This window comes from Plecotus auritus (genome assembly GCF_963455305.1).
Source record: "Plecotus auritus genome assembly, chromosome: 7".
Taxonomy (NCBI): Eukaryota; Metazoa; Chordata; class Mammalia; order Chiroptera; family Vespertilionidae; genus Plecotus; species Plecotus auritus.
This window is the reverse complement of record NC_137774.1, coordinates 10,929,410-10,951,721: the sequence shown is the minus strand read 5'-3', so window position 1 is coordinate 10,951,721 and position 22,312 is coordinate 10,929,410. Positions and strand designations below refer to the sequence as shown.

Sequence of the window (22,312 nt, the reverse complement as noted above, 5' to 3'; positions counted from 1 at the left end):
CAAAAGATGGTGCACGTTCAATGTGTTGATGAGACTATCTACGGGGTTGAAGGGCATTATCTGTTAGGATAAAGTTCTAAAGGACACCTTTGGGAAACAACGGATTCCCACGGTCTTCCTGGAGATCATCCTCACCTCAAAAAACTGCTCTCCACTCAGTATAACAACCACTGTTTTAGCCAATAGCCTCAGAAAGCAACTGGCTAATAAGATTACCACTTCTCTGACACCACTAACCAAATCCCCACCTTACTGCCTGTGACTAACTGGATAACTGGGGGGTATTAGACCACTTAACTAACCACATTAAATGTAGAACAGGTTCTTTTTTTTCTTTTTTTTAAGAATGGGTTCTTTTTTTAAAATATATTTTATTGATTTTTTACAGAGAGGAAGGGAGAGGGATAGAGAGCTAGAAACATCGATGAGAGAGAAACATCAATAAACTGCCTCCTGCACACCCCCCACTGGGGATGTGCCCACAACCAAGGTACATGCCCTTGACTGGAATGGAACCCAGGACCCTTCAGTCTGTAGGCCGACGCTCTATCCACTGAGCCAAACCAGTCAGGGCAAAAATGGGTCTTAATAGCCACTAATTGATCTGGCATGTGAAATAGGAGAGGGTTAGAGGTGGGAGACTTTTTTTCTTCCTTGATTTTATGTAAAGGAGGGAAAATAAGAAAGCTCAGATCCTAAATTTAAGAAGCAAATGTGTTATCTGCCTTTTACAGGTAAATAATTTACACAGAACTTACTGACATCCACAGGATAATCTGACCTGGGGCTGGTATAGTTTGGCCTATATTGTCCAAACTAATATCTGAGAATACTAAATACTCTGAAAGCAATCTTTCAGCTACATTTCATTAAAACTACATTTTTCTAGTGTTTTTTTTCCTGTCATCCATATAGCAAAATAGCACAGACACTGTTTTGCAGTTACCTCAATATTAAATTTCCCCACACAACGGCCTGTTATATCTCTTAGAAGTCTGAATTTAATTCAAAACCAACTATATCTTTCCCTCTGGTGAATAAAAATGGGAAAGAGAATTCCTATTAAGTTTCATTTCCTAAACCCAGACAGTTTGATTCCATTTAAAGTGAAAGCAATGCCAAAAGGTAGGGCTGATGAGATGTCCTCCCTCTTGTTTCAGATAGATATTTTTTCTAAACCTAATATGTAAGGAATCGCCTCGATTTCACATTAACTTTTTTTTTTTTTGCACTTTAGCTTGCTCAGTTGAACTACCTTATTTGTAACCAGTTAGTCTTGCCAAGTGGCAAAATGAGGAACTGAAAGGTGGTGACTTCAACAAAAATCACACAAAATCTGCTGTAGACAAGGAAATGAAAGACTCTTTAAATTCTCAGTCTGCTGCGTTGCTTATTGAATCACTCACAACCTATTGCAGTTACACACCTCCAGTGACACATTTTCAAAACCCACATTCCATGCCAGTGACTTGCAACACCATAAAGCAGTGATGTCAATGCAAAAAGCAAGATGTGGGGTGGAGGGGACACACTCATGCCTTTAAAAAGCAGCCTGAAAAAAAAATGAAGTTGAAGCAAAGCTAGCATGAAAAAAAAGAAAAAAGAAAGAAACCAAAGTATGTTATTTTCTGTTCTTCCTTGCATGTTAAGAACAAACACTCAGATGTCAGGGACAGAGGTGCTTTAATCTTTGGCCAAAAAGCTCTCCCCGCAAGTCTCCCCACCAGGAGTGGCGCTGATTTGCTAATTCCCAGAACACCAGCAAAATCGGTGGGGCTGACTTGAGAAAAAGCAGCCACTACACAGAGGATTATCCCTGCTATACAGCTCAGTGACTCAAACTAATTTTCTAGTTTGTGAATTACCATAGTCCCTTGTACCTCCCTCCCTTCCCCTCCTGTCCAGTCATTTCATTTCCCATTTGAATTGACAGAAATTGGGTAGAGAGTTTGAAACCTACAACTAAAAAGAGACTTTTCTTCTTCGAGGGATTTGAATTATTCTCCCTGTTTCCCTATCAAAAACTAACTGTTCAGAAAACATGGTGGGTTTTTTCCTTTCTTTTTTCATTAGTATAAATCAATGGCCATTCTTTTGCAACCTTTGGAATTCAATTAATACATTTTAAGATGTAGCCCATTTTATGCAAAAATCTCATATATATATATATATATATATATATATATATATATATATATATTCCCCAAAAAAACTATCATATTAGAGCAGTGGTTCTCAACCTTTTTAAATGCCTCGACCCTTTAATACAGTTCCTCATGTTGTGGTGACCCCCAACCATAAAATTATTTTTTTTTAATATATTTTATTGATATTTTACAGAGAGGAAGGGAGAGGGATAGAGAGCTAGAAACATCGATGAGAGAGAAACATCGATCAGCTGCCTCCTGCACACCTCCCACTGGGGATGTGCCCACAACCAATGTACGTGCCCTTGACCGGAATCGAACCCGGGACCCTTGAGTCCTCAGGCCGACGCTCTATCCACTGAGCCAAACCGGTTTTGGCCATAAAATTATTTTTGTTGCTACTTCATAACTGTAATTTTGCTACTGTTATGAATCGTAATGTAAATATCTGTGTTTTCCGATGGTCTTAGGCGACCCTGCTAGCGGTTCTCAACCTGTGGATCGCGACCCACAGGTTGAGAACCGCTGCTGTAGAGCCTAAGACCATCGGAAAACAGATATTTACATTACGATTCATTAACAGTAGCAAAATTACAGTTATGAAGTAGCAACGAATATAATTTTATGGCTCTGACCGGTTTGGCTCAGTGGATAGAGCATCGGCCTGCGGACTCAAGGGTCCCAGGTTCAATTCCAGTCAAGGGCATGTACCTTGGTTGCGGGCATGTACCTTGGTTGCGGGCACATCCCCAGTAGGGGGTGTGCAGGAGGCAGCTGATCGATGTTTCTCTCTCATCGATGTTTCTAACTCTCTACCCTCTCCCTTCTTCTCTGTAAAAAATCAATAAAATATATTTTTTTTAAAAAGAAAATAATTTTATGGTTGGGGGTCACCACAACATGAGGAACTGTATTAAAGGGTGGAGGCATTAAAAAGGTTGAGAACCACTGTATTAGAGGAAACTGAGGTACAATTGGTAGGATGACCATATAATTTAGTTTCCAAGCAGACAGAGACTGAAAGGGGGAGTTAGTCATAATGACTCCAAGAGCACAGTTGTAAACCAGGATGAGGGATCACCCTAAAAATAAGGCAAAAAGAGTTGACCCGTCACCAGGGGAGTGGGTGGTAGCTAGATCCTGGTACGATGTCCCTTCCTTCTAATAAAGTCCTCTCCGCTGCAGGCCTGGTATCTAGGCAAACCCTGCCAACGGGGCTTTCTTTGCCTGACGCCCAGGCAGTTCTGAGGCCTGGGATCTCAAGCTGCTTGTGGGGCTGGCCGGCTGTCAGCAGCTGTGTGTGTTCAATTCCCTCATGGGGCCCCATCACACCCCACCACCTCTCCACCTGGCAGAGTGCCACTGAGGGAAGGAATTTTTGGCACTGAGCAGTAATATGCCACTTCCTCGCCTCCTGTGATGAGAGTCAGTTCTGAGAGGCTTCTAGTGCTGGTCCTCCACAAGGGCATCTGGTCCCACTGCAGACACTCTTCACCTGATGGTGAGCAGCTGGCCACCTTTTATCCCCCACATCTGATCCTGGAACAGAAAGCACACTTCACACTTTCCTTTCCCCCACGATCAGACACTTACCCAGCACTGTTCTGCCTTGAATCACCCAGGGGGCACACGCACACCACCGACATTTACTGGAAGCCCCTTACAGTAAGCACCCTGGCTGGGCCTGTCGTAATACATCCCCACCTCCGGGAAAGCACCTGGCATCTGGAGATTGGCGATCATTTCTTTTTTAAAATAATTCTTTATTGTTGAAAGTATTACATATGTTCCCTTCCCCCCCCCCTGCCCCCGTCCCCCTCCAGCCTGCCCCCTCCCCAGGCCTTCAGCACCCTATTGTCTGTGTCCATAGGTTATGCATATATGCACACAATGTCTTTGGTTGATTACCGCCCACCCACCCACCCTTCCCAGCCTTCCCTCTGAGATTTGACAGTCTGTTCCATGCTTGGCAATAATTTCTTTTTTAAAAAAAATATATATTTTATTGATTTTTTTTTTTTTAGAGAGAGAGGAAGGAAGAGGACTAGAGATAGAAACATCGATGAGAAGAAACATCATCCATCAGCTGCCTCCTGCATTCCCCTGACAGGGGATCAAGCCTGCAATCTTGGCATGTGCCCCAACCAGATTCGAACCAGTGGCCTCTTGGTACTGAGCTACACCGCCAGGCTTGGCGATTTTTTTTTTAATATATATTTTATTGATATTTTACAGAGAGGAAGGGAGAGGGATAGAGAGGTAGAAACATCAATGAGAGAGAAACATCCATCAGCTGCCTCCTGCACACCTCCCACTGGGGATGTGCCCGCAACCAAGGTACATGCCCTTGACCGGAATCGAACCCGGGACCCTTCAGTGCACAGGCCGACGCTCTATCCACTGAGCCAAACCGGTTTCGGCAGATTATTATTATTATTATTTTTTTTAACATTTCCAAGGCAATGCAGTGGAAGTTTGGGGGACAGAGAGGGCAAAACTTGGAGCTTATTGCTTCACTCTGTTAGTGCAGGGTTCGTTCGACCTGGCACAATTGACATTTTGGGCCAGGTAATTTTGTTTTGGGGCCAGGTAATTTTATGTTCAGCAGTATCCCTGGTCTCTAAACACTAGATTCAAGTAATACTCGCCCCCACCCCCCGCCCCGCCCAGTTCTGACAAACAAAAATGTCCCCTGGAAACAAAATCACCCCTGGTTGAGAACCATTGTCTCAGGGCATTTGGGTGTGCTTAGGACCAAGCAGAGAAACTGCCCTGCCTTTCAGAAGTTTGTGCTTGAGCGATAGGCAGCAGCTTACGGCTAGGCCAGGAAGACAGAGTATACAGGCCATGAATTCCTCAGGGTTTAAGAACCACCGTCAAGCTTCTATGCTCCACAAACATCTTTGAGATTTGCTGGCCTGCACCACTGCAGATTTGCACTACAAAAATTATGTTTTCAGATGAATAAGCCCATGCATGCTGATTTAGAGCTGCATTACACCCAATCTCTCAACAGCTCTGTTTACTGTCCATTTCCCTTTCCAGCGGCAGAAATCCCTGAAACTCTTGGTCAGGACCAAGTGGAATGCTGTGTACTACACTTCAGAGCAAGAAACACAGGTTCAGAGAAACAAGCGTGGACGACAGTTGCAGCTCAAGGCGACTGCTCTGCTTCCCTCCGCCTCGCAGAGTGGGCTGGTGCAGTGCTCGCCACAGTCCCCAGGCGGAAGTGAGGAGCGTCAGGAGCATCTCGTGGTTGTGATTTTCCTGGTTCTTCATGTTTAAGGTAAAGTTTTCTCCTACAAATGACTCCCATGAGCTGTCAAGAACCAAAAGAACAACCACAACACAACCAAAACCCATGGCCTTCTCAGGAGGCTAAGAGGAGGGGTCCAGTGCTTTTGTTGTCTGCGCCTGCACAGGCCAGACAGGAGGGCCATCGCTGGCCCTGGTGCCAGCCAGAGCCCTGTCGATGCTGCCTCCCATGGGCCCTGAATCTGAGGCACCTGGAAGGGTTATTAGCAGGATTGGAACTCATCCCTCTGCTGGGACTAGATCATAATTACAGTAATTTTCTAACAGAGCTCAGCAGTAGGACTGTTTAATCAGCATCTGACTCCCTTGTGCTCCCAGCCCTCATCACTCAAGGAGAGGAGTGGGATGGCTCTTAAAGAGACAGTGCTCGCCTTTCAGCATTTGGAACAGATGTGCCCTAATTGGTAGAATATATCTAAGTCTCGTATGGGCAGGTTGCACTGTCTCCAAACCGCCTCGGGCTCTCACTATCCTGGGCCTTCTGCTAGAGGGACTTGGGTGGGGATGTTGGTAGGCCTGGCTTCCCACACCAACATGGCCACCATGGAAGGGACATACACAGGGCTAGAGCACTCGTGGAGAACCTAAACTGCCTCTGCCCTAGCCGGTTTGACTCAGTGGATAAGTGTTGGCCCACGGACTGAAGGGTCCTGGGTTCAATTCCAGTCAAGAACAATGTACCTTGGTTGCAGGCTCGATCCCCAGCCCTAGTCAGGGCTCAAGTGGGAGGCAACCAATTGATGTCTTTCTCACATCGATGTTTCTCTCTCTGTGTCTCACCCCATCCCCTCCACTCTTTCTAAAAGTCAATGGGAAAATATCCTCAGGTGAGGATTAATAAAAAATTTTTAGAAACAAACAAAAAAACTGCCCCTTCCAAACAGATGGCATGAGGAAAAAAGTGACTGGCTGAAAGGACAGGAAGGAGGGACTCGACAGCCACAGATAGTAATTGTGGCTGGTGGCTTCCCATAACCCGAAGATTACAGAAGCATCTCATGTTCCTGCCCTGATTTCAGGGGGGAAAATCCTTAAAGACTTTCAGGTGACCCCTTGATTCTCACTCTGGCTTTACCACCTCTCCCTACTTATTCAGGCCTCCCTTTCCCTGCTATGCAAGCACCTTATTTTTTTCCTCCTTTGCTTGTGGAAGTGGCCCAGGTCCCCCCTTAATGAAAAGTAAAATTATTCGCTCTCTTCATTGAGTCAGGAGCAATGTCCCCTAAAAAGTGTGGCTCTTGTTATTCTTTTGAGTATAAGCTGTCCATACTTATTGTACCTTGAGAGTTGAGGTTCCAGCACTCCAGTTCCAAAGCCAGCCATGACTAAGGCGGAACTGATTTTACCCAAGTTATTTCTCTAATAAGATGTTAGGACTGGCTCCTGCTGCCCTGTGGGAAGCCAGATGCGTGCGTACTTGGGCTTTGCAGCAGTTCCTGAAACAGCTCCTTAGAAGAGCTGAGGCTGGGAGTAGGAGAGAGATAAGATGTGGGTGGGTGGAGGGCTTCCAAATCGGTTAAGGAAGGAAGGTACAGTGGTAAGAACAGGAACAGGGACACTCATCTACAGTTCAAAGGGTTACCTTGAGCTGGGCAACATGCCCTCTACAGAGCCAAGTCCCTGCTGGCAGAGGGCCACCCGGGAAGGGTGGCTTAGGATCAGTGCCCCAGCTCGACTGAGGAAGTCACTATCTCGCACTACAGTGATTATCTGCTTGGCTTTAGCCGAGTCTCAGCTGGCTGCTCACACATAAATCCACAGATGCCACTCCAGCCGACTGAATGCTCCTGCGGCCTCCGAGAGGCAGGCCGGGAGCTGGTGTTTCCATTTCTATCTCCAATCCCACCTTGCATCCTCCAGGCCCGCTGTCCTCCTCACCGGTAGATGTTAAGAATATTCAGCAAGAGCTAAGGCATATAAACAAATTCACAAACTTCATGTCAAAAAGTCACGATCACCTCCCAAGCAAAGCTACCAGGCAGGGTACGAGTTGCCTAGGACTTGATGGTGTGGATCGAGGGCCTTAGCTGTCAGAAAACAGAACCGTGGAGGATTTCTAAGATCAACTGAAAAGAGAAGGGTGGTTTTTTTCTTTTACTAGTGGGGGTTTAAGATAAAATAAAAAAAATCTGGGGGGTAGGGGGAAACACCTTGCCTTACAGAGCTTGGAAAAGACCTCTCACATGAATATATTCTACCATCATCTAAAAACATTTTTAAAAAAAACCATGCTCAGCTCAACTCAAGTTTCCTCAGCTAGAAAATGAGTACAATACTTGCTCTGCCCTCCTCATTGGGCACCAAGGTCAAAAATGATGTATGTGAAACTTACGATTTTCATACAAGAAAATTCCCCTCCCCCTCCCCCCCTCCTACACACATTTCCTTCCACCAAACCCAAGAACTTGGGATCACTCATCCTGAGTAACAGATGACTGGACTTGGGCCATGGAAGTAGCTGATGGAAGAAAGGTGACTACATCAGGCATAGAACCTACCTCAATCTTGAATTCTAACAAAAAAATACTTTCTTAAGCCCTGACCAATTTGGCTCAGTGGATAGAGCATCGGCCTGCAGACTGAAAGGTCCCAGGTTCGATTCCGGTCAAGGGCATGTACCTTGGTTGCAGGCACATCCCCAGTAGGAGGTGTGCAGGAGGCAGCTGATTGATGTTTCTCTCTCATCGGTGTTTCTAACTCTCTATCCCTCTCCCTTCCTCTCTGTAAAAAATCAATAAAATATATTTTTTAAAAAAAATACTTTCTTTCTACAAAACAGCTCAGTAGGCCAGAGGTCACCAGCCATGGGAACTAGCCCTGAGTACACACAGTGACAGAATATACCATGATAAAGGCAAATGGCATTGTCTGGATGAAGAAGGAAATCCATTTTTGCTGTTTTTCTGCTAATTCCAGGCCTGTATTATTAGAAAAAATTTTCTGTTCTTAGCACATCTCCTTCCATGGCCTACTACACTCAACTCTGCACCAGACAGTGAGGGGATGGTGCGTGGCCTTAGATTAACTGAGGTGCTGTTATATACACTGCTGTTAATGGATCATTAAAAAAGCCAGGAATCAGAAAAATTGCATTTGTGTCTTTGAATGGCTCCTGCTGTCCCAGCAGCCTACCCTGCTGGCAGAACTAGCTGCTGTGCACCAACTCCAGACGAGAAGGAGCGAACAGAAGAAGGCTAACCCAGCTTGCTGTTTTTTGGCTGAGTAGGGAATTGACACAGACCACCTCCGGCTCCTGTCTGGAAGTTTTGAGATCAGAGAGCTTCAGGCACAGCTGGGTTCACAGCTGCACCATTTGGAGCATTGGACTCATTAATATTCATGAGTCATCCCCACCAATCAGCAGAACGGATGCCATTAGCTTAGCATCTGTCGGGTTTTTGTGAGGGTTGTGTATGGAGTTTTTTTTCCCCTTTTTAAATGAACTTCTTTTGACATTTTGGATTTGCCTCTGTAGGTTTTCTATACTCGCCTTGCTCTGCTGCATCATATAAAGGAGAGACTCAGGGGAGGTGGGCAGGAAAGAGGGATGAGTCCCAGCCAGGGCTTTGCATCTGCCTGTTGACAAACTTTATTTCTCTTTCAGCACCTGGCACCTCAGACAGGCTTCGAGGATGGAAGCAGCATCAGGTAAATTATACCTAACAAGGTTCATGCCCATACCTGTGAGAAGAGCTGGATCCTGGCTCTTTGGAAGACAATCCTTCCTCCAGTAGTGAACTTGAGCTGCACTCACAATGCAGGAGCTGCAGTGCACAGCTCTGAACCATTATTTCCACGCTGATAAATTCATGATTTATGAAAGTAACTAGTGCCAGCCTTCATTCCCTCCTTCTCTGCTACAGCTTGTTAGACACAAATTGCAGCAACAGTCTTAAATAGTTGAATTTTATTTCAGGCCAAAGCCCTTCAACTCTGAACTAAATGCCATGACAGTCCCACAGCAGAGGCTGGTAAGAGAGCGCACAGAGGGATGGCCAGGAGGGAGGAGTGGGCGAGAGAAGAACCACACACAAACCCAAGTGTAGAGCAATGCCAAATGACAGCGGCATGCATCCCCTACCAGCTCTGACTCTCAGCGGAGAGGAATTATGGCAGCAGGAGGGCAGAATGCCTCATTGTCTGAAGGAAGGCGTGTTGTTCCTCATCTCCATCCCTAGAGCCCTCTCTCCAGAAAGAAACAAAGCCCTTGCGCCCCATTGGACTGAACATATGGCCTCCCTGCAACACAGCAGAGGGACACTGTAGTGGCTGAAGCCCCAGGGGCAGGAAGCTGTTACTAAGGGGGGGAAAGGGGTTTAGAAAAGAAAGGAGCTCATTCTACCCCTGCAGAAAAGATGCTCATGTCTCTGCTTTATAACCAGAAGAGACAGTGGCAGCCCAGGACAGCCTTTTCCAAAACAAAGCTCGCTGAGCTGTTTGCCCTTCCTCGGCTGCAAACAACCACTTCTCTTTTGTGGTGGCCATGACCTATTTTGTGGGTCTCAGGCCCCACACCGACAGGCTGAGGTCTTGGAATATACAGGAAACCCTGGCGACAGGAGTCACAGCACCATTCCATTCAGTGGTATTAGTGGAGGAAAAGCAAGGAGGTGAGAGAATAAATACTCACCACCCTGTCCATGCAAGGAGGTAGGCAAGAGGCCAGCCTCCCGGAATCAAAGTGCTGCAGCAAAGCAGAGCCAGTGCGAATACACCTACACAAGCATTTCTGTTGGGACAATATTCCGTATGGCAGCTTAAAATCCGCCACTTACAGATCCCCCAAACTAGTAACCTGAGGCAGTGCTCATGGGCCCATTAACAAACATCTAAAGAAACTCAGCTCCCAAGAGAGTAAACATGGGACTCTCTTCAAAAGCAACAGCCCCTGGATCGTATCCTTAACTTATAAACATGTGCATACGGTTTATTCCTATGGAGGACGTTTAAGGAGTTGCTGTGACCAACCTCTATGCAACCAACCTGGGCAGAGGCACCTGTAAAACACAAAGCAGCCCAACCTCCCCAACTGCCCTGGGCCCATCCAATCCCACCCAAGTGCCTGCATCTCCTTGCCTGCATCTTCTCTGTCCACTTCAGAGCAGAACCCCCAGAGCTCAGACCAGAGCTCACTTTTCTAAAACTGTTTCTAACTGACTAGGATCCAAAGGTCCAGCATGGTCCCCTCCCAAAGACCTCCTCACAGGCTGAGGAGCACAGGGTCCTTCATCCGGTCTTGCAAAATCACAGCATGATGGTGAGGTAGGGGGAAGGAGAGGGGGGCTTTCCCAGGAAGGAGCCTCAGAGTCAACAACAGGCGCCCACACCTCAAAACGGTCCTTTTCTTCCTCAGGAGGCGGTGAGGGAGAACTCCTCCTGCCCGATCTTGGAAAAAAGCAGCAACTGGAAGAGTGGGAAAGGGAAAAGCAAGGACAGATAAGCAAAATGAGTGGATAAACACAAGTGAAGACAAACAAAAGAATGGCTTATTAGCCATAAAAAGGAATTAAGTACTGATACACACTATAAAATGGATGAACCTTGAAAACATACTAAAGAAAAGGATGTCCAGAATAGGTAAATCCAGAAACACAGAAAGGAGATGAGTAGTTGCCAGGAACTAGGGGTTGGGGAGAATGGGGAGTCATACTAATGGGTACAAGGTTTCTGTTGGGGTGATGAAAATGTTCTAAAATTAGCTATGGTGATTAATAGTTGCACAACTTCGTGAATAAACAAAAACTACTGAATTGTACTAGTACACTAAAATGGTGACATTCATGGGATGTGAACTATTTCTCAATGAAGTTATTTTCAGGGTAGCGGGGAGATAAAGGACGTAAGAAAGCCTTCTCTTTTCCTCCCCAGGTTTCTATAAGAGAGCCTGCTACCCAGGGACGGGTAACACTGTCCCTTGTGCTTGAATAAGAGCACAGGAGGAGAAGAAGGCCTCTTCTGAAAGACTACCAATGCTGGGACTTTACTTTCTCTATCAAATGGACACCTCAGTGACCCAGGTTACAGTAATCCTAGCTCCCAATGTCTCAAAGAAGAGAGCTTTAGTTACCTCTTGGGCTGGTCTCCTTTAGCCAAGTGAGAAGAGCCCTGCCTCTCTTCCTGGGCCCAGCCACAGTTTGACATAGCGTAGCGAAGAATGGCTTCAGACACGGTCGTGCGGCTTTGGCCCTGGACGCACGCTTCTATCTCAGGCACTGAAAGCTGGCTTTGCAGGAAGAGGTGTAACTGGCTGTCTGACAGGAGGACAACACTCTGCAGGACCCTGGGGCAAACACAGGTAGGACAACTCACGGCATCACCCTAAAGCTTTGTTCTCCCCAACCCCATCTTCTTTTTTCTTTTTCTTTTTAATGTCTTTTTATTGATTTCAGAGAGGAAGGGAAAGGGAGAAAGAGATAGAAACACAATGATGACAGAGAATCATTGATCGGCTGCCTCCTGCATGCCCCACCCTGGGGATCAAGCCTGCAACCTGGGCATGTGCCCTGACTGGGAATCGAACCGTGACATCCTGGTTTATAAGTCGACGCTCAACCACTGAGTCACGCCAGCCAGGCCCCAACCCCATCTTCTGTAGGGCTCTAGCTTGAGTGAGCATGAAGAGTACAAGAAAAGGGGCTACCCCAAATGTATGTTCAATGTGCCATCCTGCCTGTCGCCTTCCCCCCTACCTGCCCCTACCTCAGAAGGCAAGGGCTAGCCTGCCACGTTCACTCACTTTTCAAGGAAGTGCTGCAGACCTTGTCGTCGCTTCTCAATGAACTCATCTGAACTGCCAAAGAAAGTTGACTTCCCAGGAAGTTCAGGTACAGGCCTGTGGAGTCACATAATGTAACACACAAGATAAGTGTAACGTGCAAGACAGTCATATCAGCCCTGATCAAGGACATCCCCTAAAAAGAGGCACAAATCAATACAAATAGCTTTTAATAAGGAGGCAAGGGTGGGAAGCTAACAATGACTCACTGCATACCAAGTTTCAAGCACTACGCTAAATATTTTACAGACCTTATCTCACTAATCCTTCCAAACTCCATGAGAAAGATATTAATGTTCTCATTTTACTAGCAAGGAAAAGAATCAGAGCAGCTGAGAAAATTTCCCAGTGCCACACAGTTAATAAGCAGCAGAGCTGGTATTTGAACCAAATCTATAGCTTCAAAACTCCATGCTACTGCCCAGCCTGTGTTGCCCGGTGGTTGAGCGTCGACCCATGAACTAAGAGATCACCTGTTCAATTCCCGGTCAGAGCACATGCCTGGGTTGCAGGCTCAATCCCCATTAGGGGGCGTGTAGGAAGCAGCCAATCTATGCTTCACTCTCCCATCAATGTTTCTCTTTCCCTTCCTTTTCCTTTTTCTAAAAATCAATTAAAAATATTTTAAAATAGTTAAAACAGCCCTCACTGGTTTGGCTCAGTGGATAGAGCATCGGCCCGTGGACTGAAGTTCCCAGGTTCAATTCCAGTCAAGGGCACATACCTTGGTTGCAGGCTCAATCCCTAGCTCGGATCCCCAGCCCCAGTTGGATGCATGCAAGGAGGGAACCAACCCATGTGTCTCTATCACATTGATGTTTTTCTCTCTCTGTCTCTCCACTTCCCTTCCACTCTCTCTAAAAAAATCAATGGGAAAATATCCTTGGGTGAGGATTAACAACAACACCAAAAAACAGCAAGGCTAGAGGTGCCCAACTTTTCAGAGGAATTTCCAACTGGCTTACGAAGGCCTGACCCATGACAATGGCCTCATCAGTCCCACAAGATAATTAACTGGCTAATCATCAACAGGCCATCTGTCACCAGAGCATTCAGTGACCATTCTGTAGTGGAATCACTATTCTAAATTGTCTCCAGTTTTTAGATTTATTTGGGAGGTGTAGGTGAGGAGTGAACAGTACTCTTTCTTAAGGCTCTCAGTCTGGTGTGACTCTGGGAAAAGGTCTTTGCGCATACGCGCATGCGCATACACACACACACACACACACACACACACACACACACACAATCACAATTTTTACAAGTCAAATGGATAGGATCACCACCTGTCAAGTAAATCCAGGTGATAACCAATAATAGGCACATTTAAAATGCTAGCAGAGTGCTCGCTTCAGCAGCACATATACTAAAAAAATTGGAACGATACAGAGAAGATTAGCATGGCCCCTGCGCAAGGATGACACGCAAATTCGTGAAGCGTTCCGTATTTAAAAAAATAAAATGCTAGCAGAACATTTGTTTAGCCCTAGACTAATACATACAAAAAAATAAAAATATTTTTTTACATTTCAAAGGCACTCTTAGATCAAAAAACTAGAAATAAGAACTCTGTTCGTTACTTTTTTTCACTAATTTGAAAACATAATTTAAGAACAGATTTCTCAATTTCCTTAGTGCCTGGTATGCTGCCACATTTTCGTCACTGTAAATTCTAATGCCCAAGTAAGTACCTAGAAAGCCAGTCTCAGACCCAAGAAGGAAGCAAGAGCAGACTCACACTAAACCAGCGTTTCTCTGTAGCTGCTTTCTCAGCCACACGAACTCACGGTAGCGGCGACGCACACAGGATGTCTTGGCAGTGAAGGCCTTGCTGTTGGTCTACAGGAGAAAGTACATGAAAAGGATTTAATGGGAAAAGACCAATATCACACGAACTCCCCATCATCACTCTCACTGAGGATCTAAGCCACTAGGCCACAGTCCTGATCAGGGGCTCCAACTAGAGCAAGATGCCACCAGGCAGCCTGCAATCAACTCTCAGGCATACCCCAAGCCCTTGTTCCTCTCCTCCCTCCTTTTCTTCTGTCTCGGGCCTGTCAAAAACATCCACAAACAAGTTCTGTCTCAGCACTATCCCTCAGCCCTGGCAAATGTTGATCCCAATACAGAAGTTTGATGCACTTACATGGAGGAAGATCTTATAATCTACGTAAGAATTCCAGGAGCCCTCATTCTGCACACGGGGGTCCTGAACACGCACAGTGATCACCTCCTGGAGGCAAGAAATGCTCTTTCAGCTTCAGCTCAATCATACAGTACGGAAGCTTTGACAACTCAGGTTGCCAGATTTTTTCCAAGCAGACAGCACCAACTTTCATTCATTTGTTCATTTATTCATTAAATTCAACAAGTATTTATTGACCCATCATGTGTCAGGCACTTTTCTAAGACACGGAGGGTAGAACATGAACAAGAGACAAACAGTCTTGCCCTCGTGTAGCTTACATTCTAGTACAGTGTAAGAAATGGAAAAGTTAGTCAACATGGAACCTCATTTCCCAGAAATGCCTTTACTACTGATTTCGCTCTCCTGGTTTTATTTTGAGCTCATCAGAACCACGTAGGTATTACTGTCAGAAAGATTCCACGAAGCAATGATTTGCACCTTTTCCCAAATCCCCTCAAACTTTTACCCACCTGTTCTGTGGAGACCACATGCTTACCTCCTGCTCTTGGTTCTCCAACATCCTACATCAAAAGTCCATTGGAAGAAAACATCTGATGAGATACAAATGACAAGGGAACAACCATGGTTAGTGTGCTTCTATTCTTATCACTCTTTTTTTTTTTAAATATATATTTTATTGATTTTTTACAGAGAGGAAGGGAGAGGAATAGAGAGTTAGAAACATCGATGAGAGAGAAACATCGATCAGCTGCCTCCTGCACACCCCCTACTGGGGACATGCCCGTAACCAAGGTACATGCCCTTGATCAGAATTGAACCTGGGACCTTTCAGTCCACAGGCCGACGCTCTATCCACTGAGCCAAACCGGTTTCGGCTATTCTTATCACTCTTGACCAGGGAAAAACCCTGAAACACTTCAATCGACCCTCCTGGGGAAAACCAGGCACCTTTTTTCATTCTTACATACAACTTAAGAGGAAGCAAAAAAATCCCACCACATTAGCTCTATTACAGCTACAAGCCCTGGGGGATTTGCCTCCCTTTTAAAACCATGGCCAAAACCCTTAGGTAGGCCACCTCTAGCCAAAGCATGTTTGGGTCTGTGCAGTGTTCACCTCAAGCAACAAGATTCCATTGTAAACCCTTTCTGCCTGAAGACTGCAGGCAAAGCAGTGTTTCGTGGGGGCACACAGCATAGCTGTGCAAGTGAGCCTAACATCGCCCCCTCCTGGCTGTCCAGAGACAGCCAGACCCCACAAAACAGCAGTCTTTGTCTTGCTAACTACAGTCACCTCCCCAGAGATAAATCAGAGCTAGAAAGCAAACGGGAGCACCAGAATGGGTTGCCCAGTGTTGATCTTCCCTTATCTAATCTGTTCTCCAGAACCCAAGCCAATGGTTCTAATTATTTCCTTGCTGGACATGTACCTCTGCCCAAACACCCCACAGCTGCACAGGTCGACGCAGGATGTTTTCACTCCTTTGTAAAGATTCATTAAAGCCTAAGCTCCGATTTCCCCCAGTGTGGCAGTTTGCGTGTGCAGCGACATCGCCCACTCTGACAAGGGGACCATGAAAGTTGCAGCACAGGGTTACTCAAGTCCAAAGGGGCCCATGATGTCACCTTCTGTTAAAATACAGCACTAATCTTATTACTCCTAGAACCACTCCAACAGCATCCACCCTGGCTGCCACCTGCACCCCCTTCTCCTCTCTTAAGAGCGGAACAATAAGGTTTAATTTCCCTTTTCAATTTACCTTGAAATGAAAACTGACTTCAGCCAATACGTACTGCCAACAAATGATCCCGGCTGGCTCCTGGGAAAACAAGACTATCTCTAAGCTCTCCCTCTCCTCCCCCCATGCCCATTCGCACCCACTCATTTTTACATTCCCACAATTAATTTTAAACACATTCCCTTATTAGTTCTGCCTTACCATTAGAAGAGTGTATAATGAGTTTCCTTCTAGCTTATGTTTTGCTAACACAAGGCAAATGTTTCAGGAGAAGGGAAACTCATTTACACCACAAAATTTGCAGAGCAAACAGCTTTTCCAATTATTTCCAGTATACCAGGTCTCTCCACACACAGACACTGCAGTACTCAGAGACAAAACTGCATGGCATGTGACAAAATTGGGCTACACCACCGAGCCAACTGAAGGTTTTCTGATGGCAATACCATCTTAAACGGTATTCTTGCTGACAATCTGATTTTTCATCTGACGCAGGCACCATTGCAAAGGGGTCCTGAACGGAAAGGTAGGTGATGCTAATGCCACAAAAACTGATGTACAAAATCTCAATGTAAGTAGTCAAATACCTGTGACCAAAAAGGCCAACTCACTGTGAACAATTAATCTCCTCAGATTTAAAAATATTTCTCTCTCTTTTCTTTTCAGGCATTTGGTAAACTGCCAGCATAGGAGCAGAGTTAAAAGATGCTGAAATGTCTTTGCACAAAAGTAACAACAGGAAAGACAATGCCAAGGAAATCATAGCCATCCATAAGCTCAGTGGAGCTCAAACATCTCCTGTGCCTTGAAAGGTTTGCCAAATTAAGGACTATAATTTAGTAACTAAACGGTCATCACTCTTGGACTCAAGAAGAGTTTGCACCACCTCCATGTGCAAGTTCCTCTCCTTTCCTTTGGGGCTAATACCACTTAGAAACAAATGGCTATAAACTGGCTTTAAAAAAAAAAATCCAAAGATGCTGTGTACTTGAATCTAAAATGTGAAGGGCACTAAGAAAGTTGTAACTTTCCTAAAAACACACTGGAACAGCCCGGCTGTGGTGGCTCAGTGGATTGAGCGTCAGTCATTCCATGGACCAAAAGATCCTGGGTTCGATTCCCAGTCAGGGAATCGAATCCTGGGTTGCAGGCTCGATCATGAGGCAACCAATCAATGAGTCTCTCTCATCATTGATATTTCTATCTCTCCCCCCCTCTCCCTTCCTCTCTGAAATCAATAAAAATATTTTTAAAAAAAACACACACTGAAATAAATACAAAAACCTAGACTTCAAGTATTAACTTCTAGCAACTACTCTTCTCCATTAGCTTCCTCCCCATAATGCCACTCCTCAAAAGGAGATGAAGCTCAGTTCTTGGGAGGGGAAAAGGGAAGTGAACTTTAGCTCTATGATCTGGGAGATGGATCCCTGTCACCCAAATAAGAATAGAGTCCGTGATTAAATCAGCTACTTATGCAACTCAGTGCTAACTCCATTTCTTGGGTCCATTCAATCACATCTGAAGTTTCCTTTACTTTCTCCACCTGTACCAGCACCAAGAACTCCAGGGAGAACCCAGCTGTTTGCTGTTTACAAAGTAGATTCTTTGTAAAGCTTTCTAATGTCATAACAATGCAAGGCTTTAGTAAGTTCCACCATTTTCACGCCCATTTAAACTACTTCAAGAGACAGGTTAAAAAACCAATCAGGTGGTAAAAGTATACTGAGCCACGGAGACTTCCATCCCTTCTAACTCATTCTAGAGCCAGCTGGAAACGCAAAAAGCTCTTCTTCCTAAACACCCACAGGTGGTAGAAGAAGCCTCCCCTGCCAGACCAACCTCCTGGGTTCTCAACCAACCAGCTGTGCTCCATTCTTCTGTCCCTCTGTAATCTGCCAATCCTTCCACTGAGGAGGTAAGTCACAAAGACGACCACAATCTAAAATACTTGCCAATACCCATAGTCCTAACCGTCCCCAAACTTGTTTATTCCGGCCACATCTTTCCTCCTCCTCCTCCCCCCCCCCACCCCCGCATTCTTAACCACCTAGGTCACCGTGGTCGGCAAACTGCGGCTCGCGAGCCACATGTGGCTCTTTGGCTCCTTGAGTGTGGCTCTTCCACAAAATACCATGGCCTGGGCAATTCTGTTTTGAAGAAGTGGCGTTAGAAGAAGTTTAAGTTTAAAGAATTTGGCTCTCAAAAGAAATTTCAATCGTTGTACTGTTGATATTTGGCTGACTAATGAGTTTGCCCACCACTGACTAGGAGCAAAGGGCCACATAGTCTTTCTCCTTTGCCTATTAAGCTTGGAGAGTGGGAAGGAAAGATGCTTTATACTTCTTTAAAATTAATAGAAGGCCCTGGCGGGCTAGCTCAGTTGGTTACCTGATATGCCAAGGTTTCGGGTTCCATCCCAGGGTCAGGGCACATACAAGAAACAAGCAGTGAATGTATAAATAAGTAGAACAAAGTGATGTTTCTCTCTTTCTCTAAAATCAATAATAATAACAATAATAATAAATTGAAAAGCTGGGTTTCCTTCCCTGGATCCCGAGCAAGTACCAGCCTTTATTCCAGAAGGTGAGACAGTCCCTAGGAAGTCAGGCGAAGTCACCATCCCAAGCGCCATTACTGACACTTAAACCGCAGCCCTCACCTGAGTAGGACCTGCCTCCCCCCACCCCACCGCCTCCACGCGGCCCGGCCCGCCCACGCCTTCTCACCTGAAAGCAGCACCCACTCGCCACAGCGCCAGCGCCCCACCATATAGCCGGTCTCCGCTTCTCCTTCCGGGTGAGTGCCGGTACCCCAGTGCACGACGGGAGGCAGCGCCCGACACTCCAATCCCCGGTGCCCAGGACGCCCCGCCCCTGAGGCCCGGGCTCTTAGTGGCGATCCCGCTTCCCCGGAGGCGCGCTCGGTTCCACCCAGGCCCTGGCGGCCGGCGGGGACCCCGAACCATTCACTCCGGTGCTGCCGGGTGGACGCCGGTGAGGGGCGACCAAGGGGTTCTGAAGTGCAATCCAGGGCCGTGTCCCGCCCATCGTAATCAGGCCAGCCAATCAGCGGCCAGGGAGCTTCATTAAAGGTCTAAAAAGAGGGTGCCGGGAGCCGGGGGGACGAGAGGAGGATGTCACCGAGCTGTCCGTTCTGCAAGCTGTGGTCTTGAGTGTGGGAGGGTCGGGGAAGAAAGCGCCCCGTTTCCTGGAGCCTCCCAAAGTCCTGAGAGTCCGCAGTTGACTCGGTGGAGTTATCAAGAAGACCGGGACTCAGGTCCGTCAAACCACAGGTTGTCAGTGCGAAAACCCGGACTGAAACGGTTCAGCAACACACGTTTCACTCGCCGAAACGAGCCCAAAGAAGCATGGTGCTGCTAGTTAGCGAGAAAGAACAATCCGTTGAATGTGATGAAGACTTTTTTATGTTGTTGAAATGTTTTTTAACTACCAGTTTAACGATTATGTTAGCAAAGATAATATCAAGGAAAAAGTGAAGGTCACCAAAACAAGCTCTGGAGCTAAGTGCTAGGTACTATACACAGCATCACACTGACCCTGTGGCCTTTAACTGGTGGTCCTAAATCTTTGCAAGTCTTAATTTCCTCATCTCTAAAGTGGAGTAGACATACTTCAGAGCAGCTTTTCTCAAAGTTGTTGATCTCCGGATTCCTTTACATTCTTAAAAATCATTAAAGACCCCAAGGAGCTTTTGTTTATGTGGGATGTTCACCAAGTTAGAAATTAAAACGGAGAAATTTAAAAGCATTTTTTTGGGGTGGTGAACACACAATACAGATGATGTATTATAGAATTGTATACCTGAAACCTATGTAATTTTATTAACAAATGTCACTTCAATACATTTAATAAAAAATTTTAAAACATTTATTAATTAACCTAAACCAATAATAATAAACCATTACATGTAAAGATAATATATTTTATGAACTATAACTACACTTGTTAATAATTATTGAGTAGAGTGACATTGTATTACAATTTTGCAAATTTCTTTAATGTCTGGCTTAATAAAAGACAGCTGAATTCTCTGCTTTCCCATTCTCTGTTGTACTATATTATTTTGGTCTAGGAAATGAAGAAAATCCTGTCTCATGGATTTTTTAGCCTTCTCTGACTATTGTGGATACCTTTCTTTGATACTAGCAAAACTCAACAAATGGTAGTATCTTAAAGGTTGGTTGCAATGGGGTATCTGAAACCATTTGGGAAATACTGGTTTACTGAGTTCTACAGATCTTCCAAATATTGGTGCATTTCATTCAAAATTTTTAAAAATCACATTTATTGAAATTATCAATGATGTCATCAGTTTTGTGAAGCTGTTAATCTCACTTTGGTGAATACCATATTTCCCAACTTATCATTTTGGCATGAAAGCTCAAATACTGAAATAGAAATATTTTCCTTGAATGAAAGCTTATTTCATTCAAATATCCAAGTCTGAATAACCATAGTTTTTCTGTCAGTCATTCTTCTTTTTTTAAATATATTTTATTGATTTTTTACAGAGAGGAAGGGAGAGGAATAGAGAGTTAGAAACATCGATGAGAGAGAAACATGGATCAGCTGCCTCCTGCACACCCTCTTCTGAGGATGTGCCCGCAACCAACGTACATGCCCTTGACCGGAATTGAACCTGGGACCTTTCAGTCCCCAGGCCGACGCTCCATCCACTGAGCCAAACCAGTTAGGGCTGTCAGTCATTCTTTCAAAAAAACTTGTGTTCTATTATAAAGAGCAGCTAGTTCAACTCACACATCTCAAACAATTGCACAACCTTATTTATATATTTCAGTAAGCAGCAGAAGTGCTTTACGTACATCTTCCATTTCATCACAGAGGACATTAAAAAGACATATACTCTAGGAAAGAGATTTCATAAAGTTCATAATTTGTACTATCAAGGGTAATCTTTAAGTGAAAATGGCCTTTTAATTCTTTTTTTTGCATAAGTATAGCAGTGAAGAATGCAATGACTCTGCTATAAGCTGCCTTGATTCATGCTAAGGTACCAGCAGTTTCACCCACTGTTACTTTTGTACCATCAGTGAAAATGTCAACACAATGGAAAAGATCAAGTAATGGCTTAATATTACCAGGAAAATAATTTTGACCATGCAGACTCTCTGGAACTGTCTCTGGCACTCTCAGACTCTATGGACTACACTTGGAGAACCACAGAGTATATCTGCAGTATGTATCCATTCACTCAGCAAATATTTATTGAGCCCTTTCTATGAGCTGAGAACTGTTTTTGGCAGTGAGCCAAACAGAAAAAAATATTCTGACCTCCTGGAGCTTATGTTTGTTATACAAACAAAAAAGAATATAAGGTCTTAGCTTTGCATCACCCACTTGGAATATTAATACATTTATTAAATAATTTGAATGTAATATAGGTTTCAGGATCAGTTGATCCCCTATCTCGAGCTTATTTTGTCAACAACAATTTCCAACACTTGATAATAGGGCCAATCCTTACCATACCAGAAATGCTAGCAAATTATATAAGTACCTCTCCAAGCAATGATCCCTTCCTTCTCTTGAGCAAACTAATCAATGTCAGGGATATGGGTGCATGATTTGAGAAGTGTAGGTTTTAATTACCGTCCATTATTATCTGGCAGTCACGTGAGAAGCAGACTGACCAGGGTGGGGAAGTAAGAGCTCTTAAGTGTATTTGCCTCTTAAAAGAGTGCTTGTTAACCCCAAATGAATAAATCTTTAACAACAGAATTTCAAAGTAGTAATCAAAATGAAACAAAGACTCACACCCATTAGGATGGCTACTATTTAAAAAATTTGAAAGCAACTAGAGAGGAGAAATTGAAACCCTTCTGCACTGTTGGTAGGAATGTAAACTGATGCAGCCGCTGTGGAAAACAGTACGGCAGTTCCTTAAAAAATTAAAAATAGATTTACCATATGAACCAGAAAATCCACTTCTGGGTATGTAACCAAAAGTACTGAAAATGGTATCTCTGGAAGAATATGTGTACACCCACGTTCATAGCAGCATTATTCACAATAGCTAAAATGTGGACGCAACCTAAGTGTCCAACAGTGAAGGAAGGGGTAAGCAAAATGTGACATATACATACAATGCGATATTCTTTCAGCCTTAAGGGAGGAAATTTTAACATATATGACAACATATATCCA

The 22,312-nt window shown here is 44.8% G+C and overlaps 1 protein-coding gene across 3 annotated transcripts; it reads right to left on the bottom strand.

Annotated features, from left to right (window-relative positions):
* Positions 1-9,354: 9,354 nt before the first annotated feature.
* Positions 9,355-19,177, bottom strand: SNX11 (sorting nexin 11). Of its 3 annotated transcripts, none has more exons than XM_080682147.1 (7): positions 18,854-19,177; positions 14,922-14,976; positions 14,384-14,470; positions 13,976-14,076; positions 12,199-12,294; positions 11,530-11,742; positions 9,355-10,865 (listed from the first exon to the last, which is right to left on the bottom strand). In XM_080682147.1, the coding sequence occupies exons 2-7, from the start codon at positions 14,943-14,945 to the stop codon at positions 10,592-10,594; spliced, it is 795 nt and encodes a 264-aa protein (XP_080538273.1). In that variant the 5' UTR covers positions 14,946-14,976; positions 18,854-19,177; the 3' UTR covers positions 9,355-10,591. The 3 variants fall into 3 exon arrangements, with proteins under 3 accessions (XP_080538273.1, XP_080538274.1, XP_080538275.1); XM_080682148.1 differs by having other exon boundaries at positions 18,516-18,929; XM_080682149.1 differs by having other exon boundaries at positions 14,922-14,946; positions 18,854-18,926.
* Positions 19,178-22,312: the final 3,135 nt, after the last annotated feature.

Excerpts from the sequence above, each read along its gene's own strand:
- SNX11 (XM_080682147.1), bottom strand. The coding sequence starts at position 14,945 with ATGTTGGAGAACCAAGAGCAGGAG. Across the intron at positions 11,743-12,198 it reads CTGCAGCACTTCCTTGAAAA|GGTCCTGCAGAGTGTTGTCC; the intron begins GTGAGTGAACGT and ends TGTTTGCCCCAG. Across the intron at positions 10,866-11,529 it reads AAAGGAGACCAGCCCAAGAG|TTGCTGCTTTTTTCCAAGAT; the intron begins GTAACTAAAGCT and ends CCACTCTTCCAG.